Genomic DNA, 19,979 nt, shown 5'->3' with positions numbered 1-19,979 from the left:
AATGCCACATTTCTAAGTATTTAAGGTTGAGTTTAGGCATGAACTCAGAATTATTAAAGGTTAGACATTAACTCAGAATGGTTAAGGTAAGGGTTATGGTTTGGGATAGGCTTAAAACAAAAATATCAAAAACAACTTTCTATCGCTGGATTGAAACCTACAACAACCTTTAGAAGCAGATGCAGATGCTCACGCCCATCTGTCATCCCGTCCACAATGCCCTAGCAAAACCCAAACCTAGTTGAAGATAGAAGCACTCAGTTGCCCTTAGTTGCCGGTTTCCACGTCCTCTCCCAACGTCCTCAGACATGGATGGATGTCTAATAGTGACTTGTATCATGGGTGACCTGCCTGCCAGAACCGACCCCACTCCACCCCCACCTCCATCTCCAACCCCCCCTCCGGGACACCAGAATACCTACCGAACATAATCACACAAGATTGGAGGGAGAAACAATCTCCCCAGGTTAATGAGGGTTTGCCTCACCAAACAATGAAGTGGATACATGAAGACGAGAGAAGAAGAGATGATAGGGAGGGAGGAGGACAGGGGTGTTGGAAGAGTGTTTAGTCCCATTCAGGGGGAGGATAGACCAACACAGAGAAGAAAGAAGGCAGGCACTACTGTGTAAGGTAATGGGGGGTCTCTGGGCCCTATACTGGTGGCCCCTGCAATCCCCTGAGAGGTTCCTTCATTGGATCAAACACCATCTAATACGTTAAAGACCATCCATTCCTACAGAGACTACAACACAACCTACAGGACCAACATGAAGTCTGTCTCTAAAGAGAGAAAAAAACCCATTGACAGCATACAAGGACCCTCTCAGTAGGGAATACAGACAAGCAGGCCATACTACAGAGGCCTGACAAAAACTAACAAGGATAGCTCTGTGTGTCAATAGAGAGAGACAGATAGAGATAGGGATAGAGGGAAAGAGAGAGAGGGAGAGAAAGAGAACAAATTAGAGAAAGGGAAAAAGCACAGGCAGGGGGGTATTCCTGCGCTGGTTTCATTAACCACAGGACCTCATGACAATGGAGGGAATGTTGGAACTCTCCGTCAGGATTCCAAGATTCCACACAGCTGCCGGAACAGAGTCCACATCCCTCTGATGGACAGATGCACTGAGAGTGGCAGGGTCAAACGAAGGTTAAATGGGACTCAAATATTACACAGTCTTACACCATGTTAGTGTAACAGATGTGATCTTACTTCCTAACTGTCTTACATTGTGTTTTTAAAGAAAGGAATGCCCAGCCAGCGGCCCCAGATGATTGGTGTCTATTCTGTTGATTGACACAAGGATGTACTTTAGATGTGCAGGACAGCAGTATGTTGATGGCTGTAGATTTGTGATTCGTTTTTTAGCATGGGAGCTAATGTGACCATTACAATTGGAGGATGCTAACTAACTCACTCTTACAGCAAAAACATACAAAAGTGCATCTGAGGAAGCCCCCAAAACCTAACAGGTACTGTACACACACACACGTACACACATATATACAGTATACTGTATATACAGTACATTCAGAAAGAATTCAGACCGCTTGACCTTTTCCACATTTTGTTACGTTACAGCCTTATTCTAAAATGCATTAAATTATTTTTTCTACTCATCAATCTACACACAATACCCAATATTGATGAAGCAAGAACAGGTTTTAGACATTTTTGCAAATGTACAAAAATAAAATACATAATATCTCATTTACATAAGTATTCAGACCACTTGCTGTAAGACTAAAAAATTAGCTCAGGTGCATCCTGCTTCCATTGATCATCCTTGAGATGTTTATACAACTTGATTGGAGTCCACCTGTGGTAAATTCAATTGCTTGTACATTATTTGGAACCTGTGGAATGCTTTTGACACCTTGTAGAATCCATGCCCCAGTTGTGGTCCCCTCAGTTGACAGTGCATGTCAGAGCAAAAACCAAGCCATGAGGTCGAAGGAATTGTGAAACCAAGATTGAACTCTTTCGCCTGAATGCCAAGCGTCACATCTGGAAGAAACCTGGCACCATCCTTACGGTGAAGCATGGTGGTGGCAGCCTCATGCTGTGGGAAGTTTTTCAGCTGCAGGGACTGGGAGACTAGTTGGTATCGAGGCAAAGATGAACGGATCAAGGTACCGAAAGATCCTTGATGAAAACCTGCTCCAGAATGCTCAGGACCTCAGAATGGGCCGAAGGTTCACCTTCCAACAGGACAACGACCCTAAGCACACAGCCAAGACAACACTAGGCTGAAGAATTTACAAACGCTCAACACCTGTTTGATATGGCCAGTGTCAGTAAACGTCAGCAAAATGAAGCATAATTAAATTGTTTCCAGGAGCACAGTTACAGTCACCAATGCTCTGGATAACATGAAAACAGCTCTGATAGGGCAAGTAAAATGGTCAGTGAGGTGTTCTCTCATTTGTGTCTGAAAGTAGCTAGCCAACGTTAGCTTGGGTGCTTGACTATCGTTGAATGCTCGGATCAACCCTACTCCTCGGCCAGAGCGTCCAGTGTGCGCTCCTAATTTACAAACAGACAATCTGACAACGATCTGGATTTACGTATGCCAAGATCGCACCCTGGCATTCCAGATTGAATTTATGAACTCACCCAAAATCGTAAACTGTTTATCTAGTCATTTGTTATGCTAACAAGCTAGCAAGAGGTTTCATAGCAACAGCATCAACTTCTGGTAGACAGGCGAAGCTCTAGTACGCTCAACTGAAACGATACCATTCGTTTACAGTATACTAAAATGAACTAATAGTATATAATATACTCATAGTATACTCATTAAGTATGTAGTGTATACTAATATGTATGTTAATATGGGTATTCGAACACAGCTCTGCTCTTCCATGACATATACTGACCAGTTGCCAACACTGGGCCAATTGTGCACCACACTATTGTAACGGAATTCCTCCTCTTTGTCTGAGGAGGAGTAAGGATCGGACCAAAGCGCAGCGTGGTAAGTGTTCATGATGATTTTATTTAAAGAAAGCACTGAACACTGAATCAAAACAATAACGTGAATTTACAAAACCGAAACAGTACCGTGTGGCCCAAACACACACACGGAAACAAACACCCACAAACCAAAAGTGAAACCCAGGCTACCCAAGTATGATTCTCAATCAGAGACAACTAACGACACCTGATTGAGAACCATACTAGGCCGAACACAAAAACCAACATAGAAAAACAAACATAGACTTCCACCCCAACTCATGCCCTGACCATACTAAAACAAAGAATAAAATAACAGAACTATGGTCAGAATGTGACAGTGCCCCCCCCAAAGGTGCGGCCGACAAAACCTGAACCTATAGGGGAGTGTCTGGGTGGGCCTGTCCGCGGTGGTGGCTCTGGCGCAGGCAGTGGACCCCACTTCACCACAGTTTTTGTCCACCTCCTCAACCGCCCCCGTGGCCTCTTACGAGTGGTTACCCTCGCCGCTGACCTCCGACTGGGGACCCTCGCCACGGGTCCCGAACGGACGGGAGATTCCGGCAGCGCCGGACAGGCGGGAGACTCTGGCGGCTCAGGACAGACGGGAGACTCTGGCGGCTCAGGACAGACGGGAGACTCTGGAGGCTCAGGACAGACGGGAGACTCTGACAGCGCTGGGCAGGAGGATGGCTCTGGCAGCGCTGGACAGGCGGGAGCTCCTGTAGGGAGAAGACGGAGAGACAGCCTGGTGCGGGGGTTGCCACCGGAGGGCTGGTGCGTGGAGGTGGCACCGGATAGACCGGACCGTGCAGGCGCACTGGAGCTCTTGAGCACCGAGCCTGCCCAATCTTACCTGGTTGAATGCTCCCCGTAGCCAGGCCAGTGCGGCGAGGTGGAATAGCCCACACTGGGCTGTGCTGGAGAACCGGGGACACCATGCGTAAGGCTGGTGCCATGTACGCCGGCCCGAGGAGACGCACTGGAGACCAGATGCGTAGAGCCGGCTTCATGGCACCTGGCTCGATGCCCACTCTAGCCCGGTCCACTCTAGCCCGGTCGATACGAGAAGCTGGAATGTACCGCAACAGGCTATGCACACGCACCGGGGACACCGTGCGCTCCACCGCATAACACAGTGCCTGCCTGGTCCCTCTCGCTCTCCGGTAAGCACGGGGAGTTGGCTCAGGTCTCCTACCTGACTCAGCCACACTCTCCGTGTGCCTCCCCCCAATACATTTTTGGGGCTGCCTCTCGGGCTTCCAGCCGCGCTGCCGTGCTGCCTCCTCATACTGGCGCCGCTCCGCTTTCGCAGCCTCCAGCTCTGCTTTAGGGCGCCGATATTCCCCTGCTTGTGCCCAGGGTCCCTTGCCGTCCAAAATCTCCTCCCAAGTCCAGGAGTCTTGTGTTTTCGGCCGCTGCTGCCCGTTACCACGCTGCTTGGTCCTCTTGTGGTGGGTGTTTCTGTAAGGGATCTCGTCCTCCTCTTCTGAGGAGGAGTAAGGATCGGACCAAAGCGCAGCGTGGTAAGTGTTCATGATGATTTTAATTAAAGAAAGGTATGAACACTGAATCAAAACAATAAACGATGACGTGAATTTACAAAACCGAAACAGTACCGTGTGGCCCAAACACACACACAGAAACAAACACCCACAAACCAAAAATGAAACCCAGGCTACCCAAGTATGATTCTCAATCAGAGACAACTAACGACACCTGCCTCTGATTGAGAACCATACTAGGCCGAACACAAAAACCAACAAAGAAAAACAAACATAGACTGCCCACCCCAACTCACGCCCTGACCATACTAAAACAAAGAATAAAATAACAGAACTATGGTCAGAACGTGACACCTATGGGACTCCCAATCACATCCAGATGTGATACAGCCTGGATTTGAACCAGGGACTGTAGTGACACCTCTTACACGAAGATGCAGTGCCTTAGTCCGCTGTGTCACTTGCTTAACTCTTAGCCAAGAGAAACTGGCATGTCTAGTATTAATATTAGCCCTCTGATTACAATGAAGAGCAAGATGTGCGGTTCTGTTCTGGGCCAGCTGCAGCTTAACTAGGTCTTTCTTTGCAGCACTTGCGTTACGGCTTCTGTCGAAAGGAGTGGACCAAAGCGCAGCGTGGAAAGTGTTCATGATTTTCTTTCTTTTTTAAACACGCAAACAAGATAACCAAGGTGAAAACGAAAGCGTACAGTTCTGTCAGGTACAGGCACTAAACAGAAATTGAGATCCCACAAAACCCAAAAGGAAAATGACAACTTATATATGATCCCCGATCAGAGACAATGATAGACAGATGCGTCTGATTGGGAACCACACTCGGCCAAAAACAAAGAAATAGAAAACATAGACTTTCCACCCGAGTCACACCCTGACCTAACCAAACATATAGAACAATAAGGAACTCTTAGGTCAGGGTGTGACAACTTGACCACATGTGACTCGTTTCAGGAAACTAGGCATATGTCACGCGGCACTACTTCAACGTAAACTTTATTTTTTTAATCAAAATGTGTTTTTTTTGGCAGAAATGCCTTCTGGAACATGTAAACTTTCATGTTCCTTAAAACCTCTTGGGGCTAGGGGGCAGAATTTTCATTTTTGGATAAATAGTGTGCCCAATTTCAACTTCCTGCTACTCATGCCAGGAATATAAGATATGCATATTATTCATAGATTTGGATAGAAAACACTCTGAAGTTTCTAAAACTGTTTGAATCATGTCTGTGAGTATAACAAAACCTATGTAGCAGGCAAAACCCTGAGGACTACTGTTCAGATTTTTTGTTTTTTCCCTTTCTGTTCCCTGTGATGTCATTGCCAAGGGATATTTCATAGGAACCTGTTTTCAGTTCCTACCGCTTCCACTGGATGTCACCAGTCTTTGGAATTTGGTTGAGGTTATTCCTTTGTTTAATGAAGAAGTAGGCCAACTCGCAACTGGGGACACTTTTGTGAGTTGTGCAAGACGTGAAAAGCAGCGCTGGTTTGTTTTCATTCCTGTATTGAACACAGATTGCCCCGTCTACAATTTGATCGATTATTAACGTTTAAAAATACCTAAAGTTGTATTACAAAAGTAGTTTGAAATGTTTAGGCAAAGTTTATAGGCAACTTTTGAAATATTTTGTAGTGACGTTGCGTTTTTTGAAAGCCGTTTTTCTTCTGGATCAAACGCACTTTATAAATGGACACTTTGGATATATATGGATAGAATTAATCGAACAAAAGGACCAATTGTGATGTTTATGGGACATGTTGGAGTGCCAACAAAAGAAGCTCGTCAAAGGTAATGCATGTTTTATATTTTATTTCAGCGTTTTGTGTAGCGCCTGCGGGGTTGAAATATGCTAATAACAAAAGTGTATGCCATTTGTAAATACGAATAAAATTGTTAAATTACAAGCCTAGTTGGTTCAACCACAGAAAAATCCAGCAACCTTCCCGCTGGCCATGATTGGCTGAGATAATGAATGGGCTGGACATGCTGAGAGATGAGTTTGGATTGGTCTGTCATATAGCTCGCTTCTGTCTTTTTGAGCTGGTCAGTATGTGTAGGTAATCTTGTCTAACATGGATTTTTTTTAAATACAGAGTTTTTAAATCAGTGGAATTAGAGTATGATAGCTAATCTGGTTCAGGTTATGAATCAACCTACCAGGATGTTTACAAATACTATGCTTTTCTTGTTCCACAGGGATGTTGGTCCATGCTGACATGATGGCATCACACAGATGCTGTAGATCGGACAGCGGTATATTCATACTGCGAACAGCCCGTTCCATCTCATCCGAAAGACGCTCTATTGGCTTTGGTGAGAAACAATGTTCAGATACGATGTTGTGTTCAATCGTTGCTTAGTTGGTATTACCACCTCCACCAGCCTGTACCGTTGACACCAGCAGGATGGGTCCATGGACTCATGCTTCTTATGCCAAATCCTGACTCTGCCATCAGCATATTATGGCAAGAACAGCTCAATTAAGCAAAGAGAAATTACAGTCCATCATTACTTTAAGTCATGAAGGTCAGTCAATCTGGAAAATGTCAGGAACTTTAAAAGTTTATTCAAGTGCAGTCGCAAAAACATCAAGCGCTACGATGAAACTGGCTCTCATGAGGACCGCCACATTTATTTAGAATTCAAGGGACACTTAACCAGCATGGCTACCCAGAGGAAAAGTTCATTAAAGTTAACTGCACCTCAGATTTCAGCCCAAATAAATGCTTCACAGAGTTCAAGTAACAGACACATCTCAACATCAACTGTCCAGAGGAGACTGTGTGAATCAGACCTTCATAGTCGAATTGCTGCAAAGAAACCACTACTAAAGGACACCAATAAGAAGAAGAGACTTTCTTGGTCCAAGAAACACGAGCAATGGACATTAGACCGGTGGAAATCTGTCCTTTGGTCTCATGAGTCCAAATTTGAGATTTTTTGTTCTAACCGCTGTGTCTTTGTGATACGCAGAGCAGGTGAACGGATGATCACCGCATGTGTGGTTCCCACCGTGAAGCATGGAGGAGGAGATGTGATAGTGTGGGGGTGCTTTGCTGGTGACACTGTAGGTGATTTAAATAGAATTCAAGGGACACTTAACCAGCATGGCTACCACAGAATTCTGCAGCGATACGCCATCCCATTTGGTTTGCGCTTAGTGGGACTATAATTTGTTTTTCAACAGGACATTGACCCAAAACACACCACCAGGCTGTGTAAGAGCTATTTGGCCAAGGAAAGTGATGGAGTGCTGCATCAGATGACCTGGCCTCCACAATCACCCGACCTCAACCCAAGTGAGATGGATTGGGATGAGTTGGACCGCAGAATGAAGCAAAAGCAGCCAACAAGTGCTCAACATATTTGGGAACTCCTTCAAGACTGTTGGAAAAGCATTCCTCATGAAGCTGGTTGAGAGAATGCCAAGAATGTGCAAAGCTGTCATCAAGTTAAAGGGTGGCTACTTTGAAGAATATGACATCTAAAATATATGTATATTTTGTTTAACACTTTTTTGGTTACTATATGATTCCATATGTGTTATTTATAGTTTGGATGTCTTCAACTATTATTCTACAATGTAGAAAATAGTACAAATAAAGAAAAACCCTTGAATAAGTAGGTGTGTCCAAACTATTGACTGGTACTGTATATACAGTTGAAGTCGGAAGTTTACATACTCTTAGGTTGGAGTCATTAAAAGTCATTTTTCAACCACTCCACAACTTTCTTGTAAACAAACTATAGTTTTGGCAAGTTGGTTAGGACATCTACTTTGTGCATGACACAAGTAATTGTTCCAACAATTGTTTACAGACAGATTATTTCACATATAATTCACTGTATCACAATTCCAGAGGGTCAGAAGTTTATATACATTAAGTTGACTGTTAGGCTAATTGACATTAGCCAATTGCTAATTGACATTAACAATTGTAGACCTCCACAAGTCTTGTTCATCATTGGGAGCAATTTCCAAACGCCTGAAGGTACCACGTTCATCTGTACAAACAATAGTATGCAAGCAACATCTCAAGACATCAGTCAGAAAGTTAAAGCTTGGTCGCAAATGGGTCTTCCAAATGGACAATGACCCCAAGCATACTTCCAAAATTGTGGTAAAATGGCTTAAGGACAACAAAGTCAAGGTATTGGAGTGGCCATCACTGACCTCAATCCCATAGAAAATCTGTGGGCAGAACTGAAAAAGTGTGTGCGAGCAAGGAGGCCTACAAACCTGATTCCGTTACACCAGCTCTGTCAGGAGGAATGGGCCAATATTCACCCAACTTATTGTGGGAAGCTTGTGGAAGGCTATCCGTAAAGTTTGACCAAAGTTAAACAATTTAAAGGCAATGCTACCAAATACTAATTGAGTGTATGTAAAACCTCTGACCCACTGACAATGCGATGAAAGAAATAAAAGCTGAAATAAATCATTCTCTCTACGATTATTCTGACATTTCACATTCTTAAAATAAAGTGGTGATCCTAACTGACCTAAAACAGAGAATTTTTACTGGGATTAAATGTCAGAAATTGTGAAAAACTGATGCATAATTAAATGTACTTAGAAAATACTTTTGTGATATCCCCTTATCTGCAAGCATGACCAATGGCAGCCACATACACCTTATTGATATGTAAATTAAACCAACCAATAGGAATACATAAACATCAAATACATATTTCTGCAGTGGCAAGTGGAAACATAAACAACCCTGTAACATTAGCATACATTAGTGTACAGTGTAACCAACCCTGTAACATTAGCATACATTAGTGTACAGTGTAACCCATGTCGGAGGAAGAAATGCCAAGTAGCGTTTACAATTCACTGTGTATGATTTCTGAGAGTCTTCATGGTCCTTCCTCCTTACACTGTTCTAATGGGATGTGATGTGACCTATATTAGGTGTGAAAAGATCACTGCTCCCCTCCTGTGTACGAGACTCCTGTTCTGTCACTGTGATAGTATATGTATAATCCTTTCCACCGCGGTGACAAAGATGGCAGAGAGGTCCAGGAGTCACTTACAGAGAACCACTTAAAACTCACCTCACGTAAGAGCAACAAGCTTGAAGAGCAACGGGCATGAATAATCACCACGCTGCTGATGGTGGTGAATCATTGGAAAAGACACACACAAAGCAAATGTGAATATGAATTGGATGCACACACACATATGCACATATGCACACACACGTACACACACACACACACACACACACACAAACCACGCACACACAAATCCCGTAAAGATCCACCGCTACATTCTAAAAGAAAACCCCCTGCCACCTTGATTCCATTTTCCATTGTGTAATAAAAAAAATCATGGCTGACCTCTGCCGGCCCTGTCTTAATGGTTATCGCCACTCCTCTCTGTGCAGGTTCACGGGGACCAGGGATGATATTTACACAAAGGAAGCTGCTCTCTGGTTTCCTCTCTCCGCTTTCCTCTCCTAGCTATGCAGCCAGCCATGCAGGCAGGCAGCCAGCCAACCAGCCAGCCATGCAGGCAGGCAGCCAGCCAGTCAGCCAGCCAACCCAGCCAGTCAGCCAGCTAGTCAGCCAGACAGCCAGTCAGTCAGTCAGCCATGCAGCCAGCCAGCCAGCCAGTAAGCCAGCCAGTCAGCCAGCCAGCCAGTCAGACAGCCAGTCAGACAGCCAGCCAGTTGGCCAGCCAGCCAGGCAGTCAGCCATGCAGCCAGTCAGCCAGCCAGCCAGTCAGTTAGCCAGCAGCCAGTCAGACAGCCAGCCAGCCAGCCAGTTGGCCAGCCAGCCAGGCAGTCAGTCAGCCAGCCATGCAGCCAGTCAGCCAATCAGACAGCCAGCCAGTCAGCCAGTCAGTCAGCGGGAGACCTCAGAGATACAGGCTCTCCATAAAACACCTTGTCCTGGGTTACCGATGGGAATGGAACTTAGGCTTACAAGTGTTTTAACGATGCATCTTTCCTACAACGGACATGTAACATGTGTTTCTCAAAACACCACGCAGAGAGAACGTTCACTAAGTGAGTTTTTGAGGCGGGTGTCGACACTGATAGGATGGAAAGAAAGGCAGCGCTGCTCTCAGATCAGCTTTCTCCAGTCAAATCTTACCCTAACATTATAATTATTCCACAATACTGACGACTGATCAGCTCCTAGAAATATATTATCACCTAATAGCCAAGAATATTGAGGTGGCTTATTGTAATGCATACCCTATAGTAATGCACTCAATCCCAGATTCATTTGGCACATCATTGTGCACATGCTGTTACATTTCAAGAAGTATATTGAGGCAAAAATGACAAACAGTGTAGCCTACAAATAGAACTGAAATGACTGAACATTACATTTATTTCAATATGATTTAAATATATAGGCCTATGTAGACTTTAGAATTACTGTGTTTATGTTTTAATCTCGCTTTTCATTTTAAGCATTTTTTTAACCATCACTTTTTCATTTGGAAAGGCATTTGTAGTCAACGTCATTCCCAAATTATCAGCGGTCATAGAGAGACGGATTGTCACGATCGTCGTAATGAGCGGACCAAGATTGAAGTTCCACATCTTCATTACGGTGAAACTTTAAACAAAAAACAATAAACCAATAATGAAACATTAAAGTAGTGGTGCACATGCACAAACATCAAACAATATCCCACAAACACAAGTGGGAAAAATGGCTACCTAAATATGATCCCCAATTAGAGGCAATGATTCACGCCCTGGCCTACTACACCATAGAGAACCAAGGGCTCTCTATGGTCAGGGCGTGACACGGATAAACATCTTGATTATATGTTTAGCGGAGATCTTCTGTGTATAAAGTGATGCGGAAGAGCAAAAAAGCATCTAACGACGTACTTAGCTGTTCTACGAGTGGTCTGAGGCAGTCTGTAAATAACGAGAGTTTTCAAGTGCAACTTTACTAGAGATTGTTTTGAGAAGCAGCTAGGAGATTTAACGATGCTCCTACGAAGGTTCTAACGAGCCTTAAGACGCTTTTGGGAAACCGGGCCCAGATGTGCTTTGTTTAGGGGGGACCACATTCTCTATATCCTCCTATATCTGCAGAGCAGGCTGAAACAAAGGGTCGGGTTTGATGCCGTAGAAAACAAAACAGCTTGGAACGACAGCCTAGAGTAGCATATTACCCTTTACACACACACACACACACACACACACACACACACACACACACACACACACACACACACACACACACACACACACTCTAGGCTAGTTATGTGCTGCAGTAACCCATTCATCTGGATAATGAAGCCTATGTTGTGTCTGTTGGTGATAGCACATATACCTTGGCCTGGCTGGCAGATGCATCAGAGGAAGACACACGGCGTGTGATGGGCTGAGTCAGCAGCGCCACCTGACAGATACATGGATAGCCGTCTCCAAAGTAATACATACATAGACGTGTGTGTGGACACACAGAAATGCACATGCACACACACACACACACATGCACACGCACACACACCAAGCAGAGTCAAGAGGACACTCATCTCTCACAGCTACAAGAAAGGTCATAAAGAACCAAAGAAAATGTATGGGGGATTGAAAATGATGCAGACGATTACATTGATAGAAGCCACAATCTATCTGAAATATTAAAGCTGATATACCCCCTACAAAATGTAAATAATAATACAAATAAATAAGTAATGAAGGGAAAGAGAGGGAAGAACAGTAGCCCATTAAGCTAGGCTGCTATAACACAGCTCATCTCCTCTCTGCTGCACGGTAGCCCATTAAGGTAGGCTGCTATAACACAGCTCATCTCCTCTCTGCTGCACGGTAGCCCATTAAGGTAGGCTGCTATAACACAGCTCAACCCCTCTCTGCTGCACGGTAGCCCATTAAGCTAGGCTGCTATAACACAGCTCAACTCCTCTCTCCTGCACGGTAGCCCATTAAGGTAGGCTGCTATAACACAGCTCATCTCCTCTCTGCTGCACGGTAGCCCATTAAGGTAGGCTGCTATAACACAGCTCATCTCCTCTCTGCTGCACGGTAGCCCATTAAGCTAGGCTACTATAACACAGCTCATCGCCTCTCTGCTGCACGGTAACCCATTAAGGTAGGCTGCTAAAACACAGCTCATCTCCTCTCTGCTGCACGGTAGCCCATTAAGGTAGGCTGCTATAACACAGCTCAACTCCTCTCTGCTGCACGGTAGCCCATTAAGGTAGGCTGCTATAACACAGCTCATCTCCTCTCTGCTGCACGGTAGCCCATTAAGGTAGGCTGCTATAACACAGCTCATCTCCTCTCTGCTGCACGGTAGCCCATTAAGGTAGGCTGCTATAACACAGCTCATCTCCTCTCTGCTGCACGGTAGCCCATTAAGGTAGGCTGCTATAACACAGCTCATTTCCTCTCTGCTGCACGGTAGCCCATTAAGCTAGGCTGCTATAACACAGCTCATCTCCTCTCTGCTGCACGGTAGCCCATTAAGCTAGGCTGCTATAACACAGCTCATCTCCTCTCTGCTGCACGGTATCCCATTAAGCTAGGCTGCTATAACACAGCTCATCTCCTCTCTGCTGCACGGTAGCCCATTAAGGTAGGCTGCTAAAACACAGCTCATCTCCTCTCTGCTGCACGGTAGCCCATTAAGGTAGGCTGCTATAACACAGCTCATCGCCTCTCTGCTGCACGGTAGCCTATTAAGGTAGGCTGCTAAAACACAGCTCACCTCCTCTCTGCTGCACGGTAGCCCATTAAGGTAGGCTGCTATAACACAGCTCATCTCCTCTCTGCTGCATGGTAGCCTATTAAGGTAGACTGCTATAACACAGCTCATCTCCTCTCTGCTGCACGGTACCCCATTAAGGTAGGCTGCTATAACATAGCTCATCTCCTCTCTGCTGCACGGTAAGCCCATTAAGGTAGGCTGCTATAACACAGCTCATCTCCTCTCTGCTGCACGGTAGCCCATTAAGCTAGGCTGCTATAACACAGCTCATCACCTCTCTGCTGCACGGTAGCCCATTAAGGTAGGCAGCTAAAACACAGCTCATTTCCTCTCTGCTGCACGGTAGCCCATTAAGCTAGGCTGCTATAACACAGCTCATCTCCTCTCTGCTGCACGGTAGCCCATTAAGGTAGGCTGCTATAACACAGCTCATCTCCTCTCTGCTGCACGGTAGCCCATTAAGCTAGGCTGCTATAACACAGCTCATCTCCTCTGTGCTGCACGGTAGCCCATTAAGGTAGGCTGCTATAACACAGCTCATCTCCTCTCTGCTGCACGGTAGCCCATTAAGCTAGGCTGCTATAACACAGCTCATCTCCTCTCTGCTGCACGGTAGCCCATTAAGGTAGGCAGCTAAAACACAGCTCATTTCCTCTCTGCTGCACGGTAGCCCATTAAGCTAGGCTGCTATAACACAGCTCATCTCCTCTCTGCTGCACGGTAGCCCATTAAGCTAGGCTGCTATAACACAGCTCATCTCCTCTCTGCTGCACGGTACCCCATTAAGCTAGGCTGCTATAACACAGCTCATCTCCTCTCTGCTGCACGGTAACCTATCAAGATTGTCTGAAGACACTGAAGGGAGAAACATTATGCCAGAGAAGAGGCAACCCTACTCCCTTTCCTCCATCATCTCCACCACTTCATCTCTCTGTCATGCCTTGGCGCTGCCATCCCTTTTGGGCTTGATGACACCCATTCATTACCACAGGGGTTTGTGTGTGCGACCGTGTGTGTGCTTGTGCATCTGCGTGTATGTTTTGTGTGTGTAAGTGGTTGCGTGCGTTTTCGTATGCGGCCACACTACCTTGCAATCACCTCCACGGTTTCCCAATTACCTCCTGTCTAATTGATGTTGGACATATTAAAGGTAATGAGGCGTCCGCCCATCTGTTGAGCTGGAGTTACAGAGCTGTACAGAGCCGTTCCTATGAGAGAATTATCATTGAGAGGGTGAGCCAAGACAAAGCTGCAAGGACAGAGCCATAGAAAGACTAAGGAGAGAGAGAGAGAGAGAGAGAGAGAGAGAGAGAGAGAGAAAGACAGATGAAGAATAAAAAGAGAGAGAGGGGGAAGGAGAAAGCGAGAGAGAGAGTGAGAGAGATCTAGAGAAAGAAAAGAGAGAGAGAGAGAGATGGGGAAAGACTGAGGAATGAGAGGGAAAGAGAGACAAAGAAGATAACTGTTACCTCCAAGCCAACTCTCTCTCCCTCTCTGTCGATCTCACTCTGCTTCTCTTTTTCTCTCCCGGCAATCAAAGACAAGCCTTCGCGTCATGTCACTCTATTTTCTTCTCCCATACATCGTGCATCTCTTTTATGGCAGTCATATTTCAACTATATGGCTCGATGTATGGCAGGTATATATATATATATAGTGGATAACATATGATTAACGGGGCACAACCAGCTCTGTATATTGAATAAATTATAAATATATATATTTTATAGACTTATATTCTCCTCAGTGCCAGTTTTATTTGAGATGGCAGTTGGTTGGTTGCTACTGGCCAGCGTTAGTGGTTTTGAGTAAGCAGGCGCCAGTGGTATCTAGTTACAGCTCTCGTCACCCTTTGTTGTGGCTTTATCCCCAGTGATTTATCAAAGGGAGAGCCTCTGGACAGAACCAAAGTCACAGCGTGTGTGTGTTGTGTGTATACGTGTGTATGAGTGTGTACATGTGCGTGTGTCCTCTTTGCCTTTATGTGCCTTTGAGTTTGTACTTATGAAAGTGTGTGTGTGTGTGTGTGTGTGTGTGTGTGTGTGTGTGTGTGTGTGTGTGTGTGTGTGTGTGTGTGTGTGTGTGTGTGTGTGTGTGTGTGTGTGTGTGTGTGTGTGTGTGTGTGTGTGTGCGTGCGTGCGTGTACTTGTTAGTACCAGAAGTCCTCACAAGAATAGTACACCAACTAAAATTCTGAGAAGGGAGGACATTTTGCCGGTCCTCACATGTAAAAATGGCTATTTTCACTTAGGGGTAAGGCTTAGGGGTTAGGGTTAGGTTAGGGTTAGGGTTAGGGGTTAGGTTTAGGGTTAGGTTTAGGTTTAGGGGTAAGGCTTAGGTGTTAGGTTTAGGGGTTATTTTTAGGGGTAATGCTTAGAGGTTAGGGTTAGGGTTAGGGGTAAGGCTTAGGGGTTAGGTTTAGGGGTAAGGTTTAGGGGTTAGGTTTAGGGTTAGGGGTAAAGGGGTTAGGGAAAATAGACTTTTGAATTGGAATCCATTTTTGGTCCCTAAAACGTCCTCACAAGTATAGTAAGACATGCGTGTGCATGTATCTGTCTGTCTGTCTGTCTGTCTGTCTGTCTGTCTGTCTGTCTGTCTGTCTGTCTGTCTGTCTGTCTGTCTGGTGGTGCTCTGCTGTGCTCTGCTGTGCTCGGTGGTGCTCTGCTGTGCTCGGTGGTGCTCTGCTGTGCTCGGTGGTGCTCTGCTGTGCTCTGCTGTGCTCGGTGGTGCTCTGCTGTGCTCGGTGATGCTCTGCTGTGGTCTGCTGTGCTCTGCCGTGCTCGGTGGTGCTCTGCCGTGTTCGGTGGTGCTCTGCCGTGTTCGGTGGTGCTCCGCCGTGTTCGGTGGTGCTCTGCTGTGCTCGGTGGTCATCTGCTGTGCTCTACTGTGCTCGGTGGTGCTCTGATGTGTTCTGATGTGATCTGTAGTGCTCTGCTGGGCTCCGATGTGCTCTGCTGGGCTCTTCTGTGCTCGGTGGTGCTCTGCTGTGCTCGGTGGTCATCTGCTGTGCTCTACTGTGCTCGGTGGTGCTCTGATGTGTTCTGATGTGCTCTGCAGTGCTCTGCTGGGCTCTGCTGTGCTCTGCTGGGCTCTGCTGTGCTCGGTGGTGCTCTGATGTGTTCTGATGTGCTCTGCAGTGTTCTGCTGGGCTCTGATGTGCTCTGCTGGGCTCTGCTGTGCTCGGTGGTGCTCTGCTGTGCTCGGTGGTCATCTGCTGTGCTCTACTGTGCTCGGTGGTGCTCCGATGTGTTCTGATGTGCTCTGTAGTGCTCTGCTGGGCTCTGCTGTGCTCTGCTGGGCTCTGCTGTGCTCGGTGGTGCTCTGATGTGTTCTGATGTGCTCTGCAGTGCTCTGCTGGGCTCTGATGTGCTCTGCTGGGCTCTGCTGTGCTCGGTGGTGCGGTGCACTATAGGTAATTACTCTCTGGGGTCTCCTGCCTCCCTCCCTGGTCTCTGTAACTCCACTCAGACAACAGTCCACTATTTTTGACCAGATCTCCCTATGTACTATATAGGGAATAGGGTGCTGTTAGTGACTCCCAGGTGATAGCTACCCCTACAGAGCCACCAATCAAAAGCCCTTATCCAAACTGTTTCACGAATGCAGGTTTTAAACGCAGTATGCTGTTCAGTATTTTAAAGAGGACAAGACAGATTCAGAAAAACAGCACTAAAACCCCTACTATAACAATGTTCAAAGCTGTTCTGAGGGGTCATTATCTGATACAAGGTGACATGAGGGTCTCTTTTGCGTTACCATGCTTAACAATAACCAGGTGTAAGTGAGAGACGGTGCCTTTGAACTGTAAAGTTAAGTAATGTTGCTCCATATGGATGGGTAGATGCATAGTAAATCGTGCTCCGGGATATGGGAGGGGGCAGGCCAGTTCCCAGAAAGCACTTCTAGATGCCACGTGGATGAGATTAGCCCCTTCACCTCTGAACCCATGGTTAAAAGACAGGCAGGGAGAGAAGGATAAGTGGCGAAAGAGTGAAAGCGGGAGAGAGAGGGAGAGACAGACAATGACTAAGGGGGCAGGAAGAAAGAGATGGAAAGGGGGAATGAAAGAGAGGAAGATTAGAATGATAGAGGGGGATAGAGAAAGGTGAAAGGAGGAGAAGGGGTGGGAGGCAATCAGCCAGAAATCCACAGCTTCAAAGCTGATCAAATTTTACAGTTGAGTTATCCCTTTCTCAGTGCCTTGATATAGCCAAACAATTTTACAATCATCCAACACATTAACCTTTCGCAAGTCAGAGTGAGTCACTGTTCATAAAGGTTCGATGAGGCGCTTTGCCTGATCAGATGAAGGAAGATAATTGCTCTTTCAGGGGGCGAGACAAAAAAAGGAAAGAGGAAGAGAGGGAGAGAAGGAGGGAGGGAGGAAAGGAAGGAAGGAGAGGAGGGATGTGGTTGCCCTCCCTGGTCTCTGACCATCACTGTGAGGTATGATAGAGTTAGTGGGTCCTGGGCCCATACTTAACATTTCCTCAGGTGAGAAGTGAGCGGGGGAGCATGTTAGACAGATGTGGAGGAGCAGAGAGAGACAAACAACAAGTGTGCGGTTAAAATTGGCAAAAAACACACACATTTCTTCACACAGGGTCGTGGGGTTAGACAGGGATGCAGCTTAAGCCCCACCCTCTTCAACATATATATCAACGAACTGGCGCGGGCACTAGAAAAGTCTGCAGCACCCGGCCTCACCCTACTAGAATCTGAAGTCAAATGTCTGCTGTTTGCTGATGATCTGGTACTTCTGTCACCAACCAAGGAGGGCCTACAGCAGCACCTAGATCTTATGCACAGATTCTGTCAGACCTGGGCCCTGACAGTAAATCTCAGTAAGACCAAAATAATGGTGTTCCAAAAAAGGTCCAGTCACCAGGACCACAAATACAAATTCCATTGAGACACCATTGCCCTAGAGCACACAAAAAACTATACATACCTCGGCCTAAACATCAGCGCCACAGGTAACTTCCACAAAGCTGTGAACGATCTGAGAGACAAGGCAAGAAGGGCATTCTATGCCATCAAAAGTAACATAAATTTCAACATACCAATTAGGATCTGGCTAAAAATACTTGAATCAGTCATAGAGCCCATTGCCCTTTATGGTTGTGAGGTCTGGGGTCCGCTCACCAACCAAGACTTCACAAAATGGGACAAACACCAAATTGAGACTCTGCACGCAGAATTCTGCAAAAATATCCTCCGTGTACAACGTAGAACACCAAATAATGCATGCAGAGCAGAATTAGGCCGATACCCATTAATTATCAAAATCCAGAAAAGAGCTGTTAAATTCTATAACCACCTAAAAGGAAGCGATTCCCAAACCTTCCACAACAAAGCCATCACCTACAGAGAGATGAACCTGGAGAAGAGTCCCCTAAGCAAGCTGGTCCTGGGGCTCTGTTCACAAACACACCCTACAGAGTCCCAGGACAGCAGCACAATTAGACCGAACCAAATCATGAGAAAACAAAAAGATAATTACTTGACACATTGGAAAGAATTAACAAAAAAACAGAGCAAACTAGAATGCTATTTGGCCCTACACAGAGAGTACACAGCGGCAGAATACCTGACCACTGTGACTGACCCAAAATTAAGGAAAGCTTTGACTATGTACAGACTCAGTGAGCATAGCCTTGCTATTGAGAAAGGCCGCCGTAGGCAGACATGGCTCTCAAGAGAAGACAGGCTATGTGCTCACTGCCCACAAAATGAGGTGGAAACTGAGCTGCACTTCTTAACCTCCTGCCCAATGTATGACCATATTAGAGATACATATTTCCCTCAGATTACACAGATCCACAAAGAATTCGAAAACAAATCCAATTTTGAAAAACTCCCATATCTACTGGGTGAAATTCCACAGTGTGCCATCAAAGCAGCAAGATTTGTGACCTGTTGCCACGAGAAAAGGGCAACCAGTGAAGAACACGCACCATTGTAAATACAACCCATATCTATGCTTATTTATTTTGTGTCCTTTACCATTTGTACATTGTTAAAACACTGTACCATTTGTACATTGTTACAACACTGTATATATATAATATGACATTTGTAATGTCTTTATTGTTTTGAAACTTCTGTATGTGTGATGTCTACTGTTAATTTTTATTGTTTATTTCACTTTATATATTATCTACCTCACTTGCTTTGGCAATGTTAACACATGTTTCCCATGCCAATAAAGCCCTTGAATTGAATTGAATTGAATTGAGAGAGACAGAGAGAGTGCTAGAGAGTGAGTCTGACAGACAAACCAACCTGCACATGTCCTCTATGCCATTGTTGTTGTTATTGCCTATTGTATGGTTACGTCATGCCAATAAAGCAATTTGAATTGAATTAGAGCGAGAGAGAGAGAGAGAGAGAGAGAGAGAGAGAGAGAGAGATAGTAAACACGTTCTTAACAGATGATGTGACTTAAATGAAAGCTTTTAACCACATGGGGAATTGGTGTGTCTGTGTTCACAGCATTAGTGAACTGTAATCTGTTAAGGTTAACAGGCATTTGTAGCAATCATATTAGGTTTGAGTTACTCTAATTATTAGAAAAGGAAATGCAATTACGGCCACATAGATAGATTGAGAGAGGGATGTCAGGACAGGGAGGGCTGTAGAGAGAGAGAGATTAACAGGGGGATGGAAAATGAAGAATATAGAGAGGGATGACAGGACAGGGAGGGCTGTAGAGAGAGAGAGATTAACAGGGGGATGGAGAATGAAGAATATAGAGAGGGATGACAGGACAGGGAGGGAGATTAACA

General features: G+C 45.5%; 1 protein-coding gene across 1 annotated transcript in view; it reads left to right on the top strand.

Annotated features, from left to right (window-relative positions):
- The first annotated feature begins 15,937 nt into the window (after positions 1–15,937).
- The window catches only part of LOC115108779 (tetraspanin-1-like), a 57,726-nt gene continuing 53,684 nt past the window's right edge, over positions 15,938–19,979 (top strand). Inside the window, exons 1-3 of the mRNA XM_065008522.1 lie at positions 15,938–16,084; positions 16,249–16,374; positions 16,459–16,587. Of these exons, the coding sequence (XP_064864594.1) occupies positions 15,938–16,084; positions 16,249–16,374; positions 16,459–16,587 (402 nt within the window). The remainder of the gene's footprint in view (positions 16,085–16,248; positions 16,375–16,458; positions 16,588–19,979) is intronic.

This window comes from Oncorhynchus nerka, linkage group LG24, assembly GCF_034236695.1.
Source record: "Oncorhynchus nerka isolate Pitt River linkage group LG24, Oner_Uvic_2.0, whole genome shotgun sequence".
Taxonomy (NCBI): domain Eukaryota; kingdom Metazoa; phylum Chordata; class Actinopteri; order Salmoniformes; family Salmonidae; genus Oncorhynchus; species Oncorhynchus nerka.
Note: the sequence above shows the minus strand (reverse complement) of the source record. Positions and strands in the feature narration are given on the sequence as shown.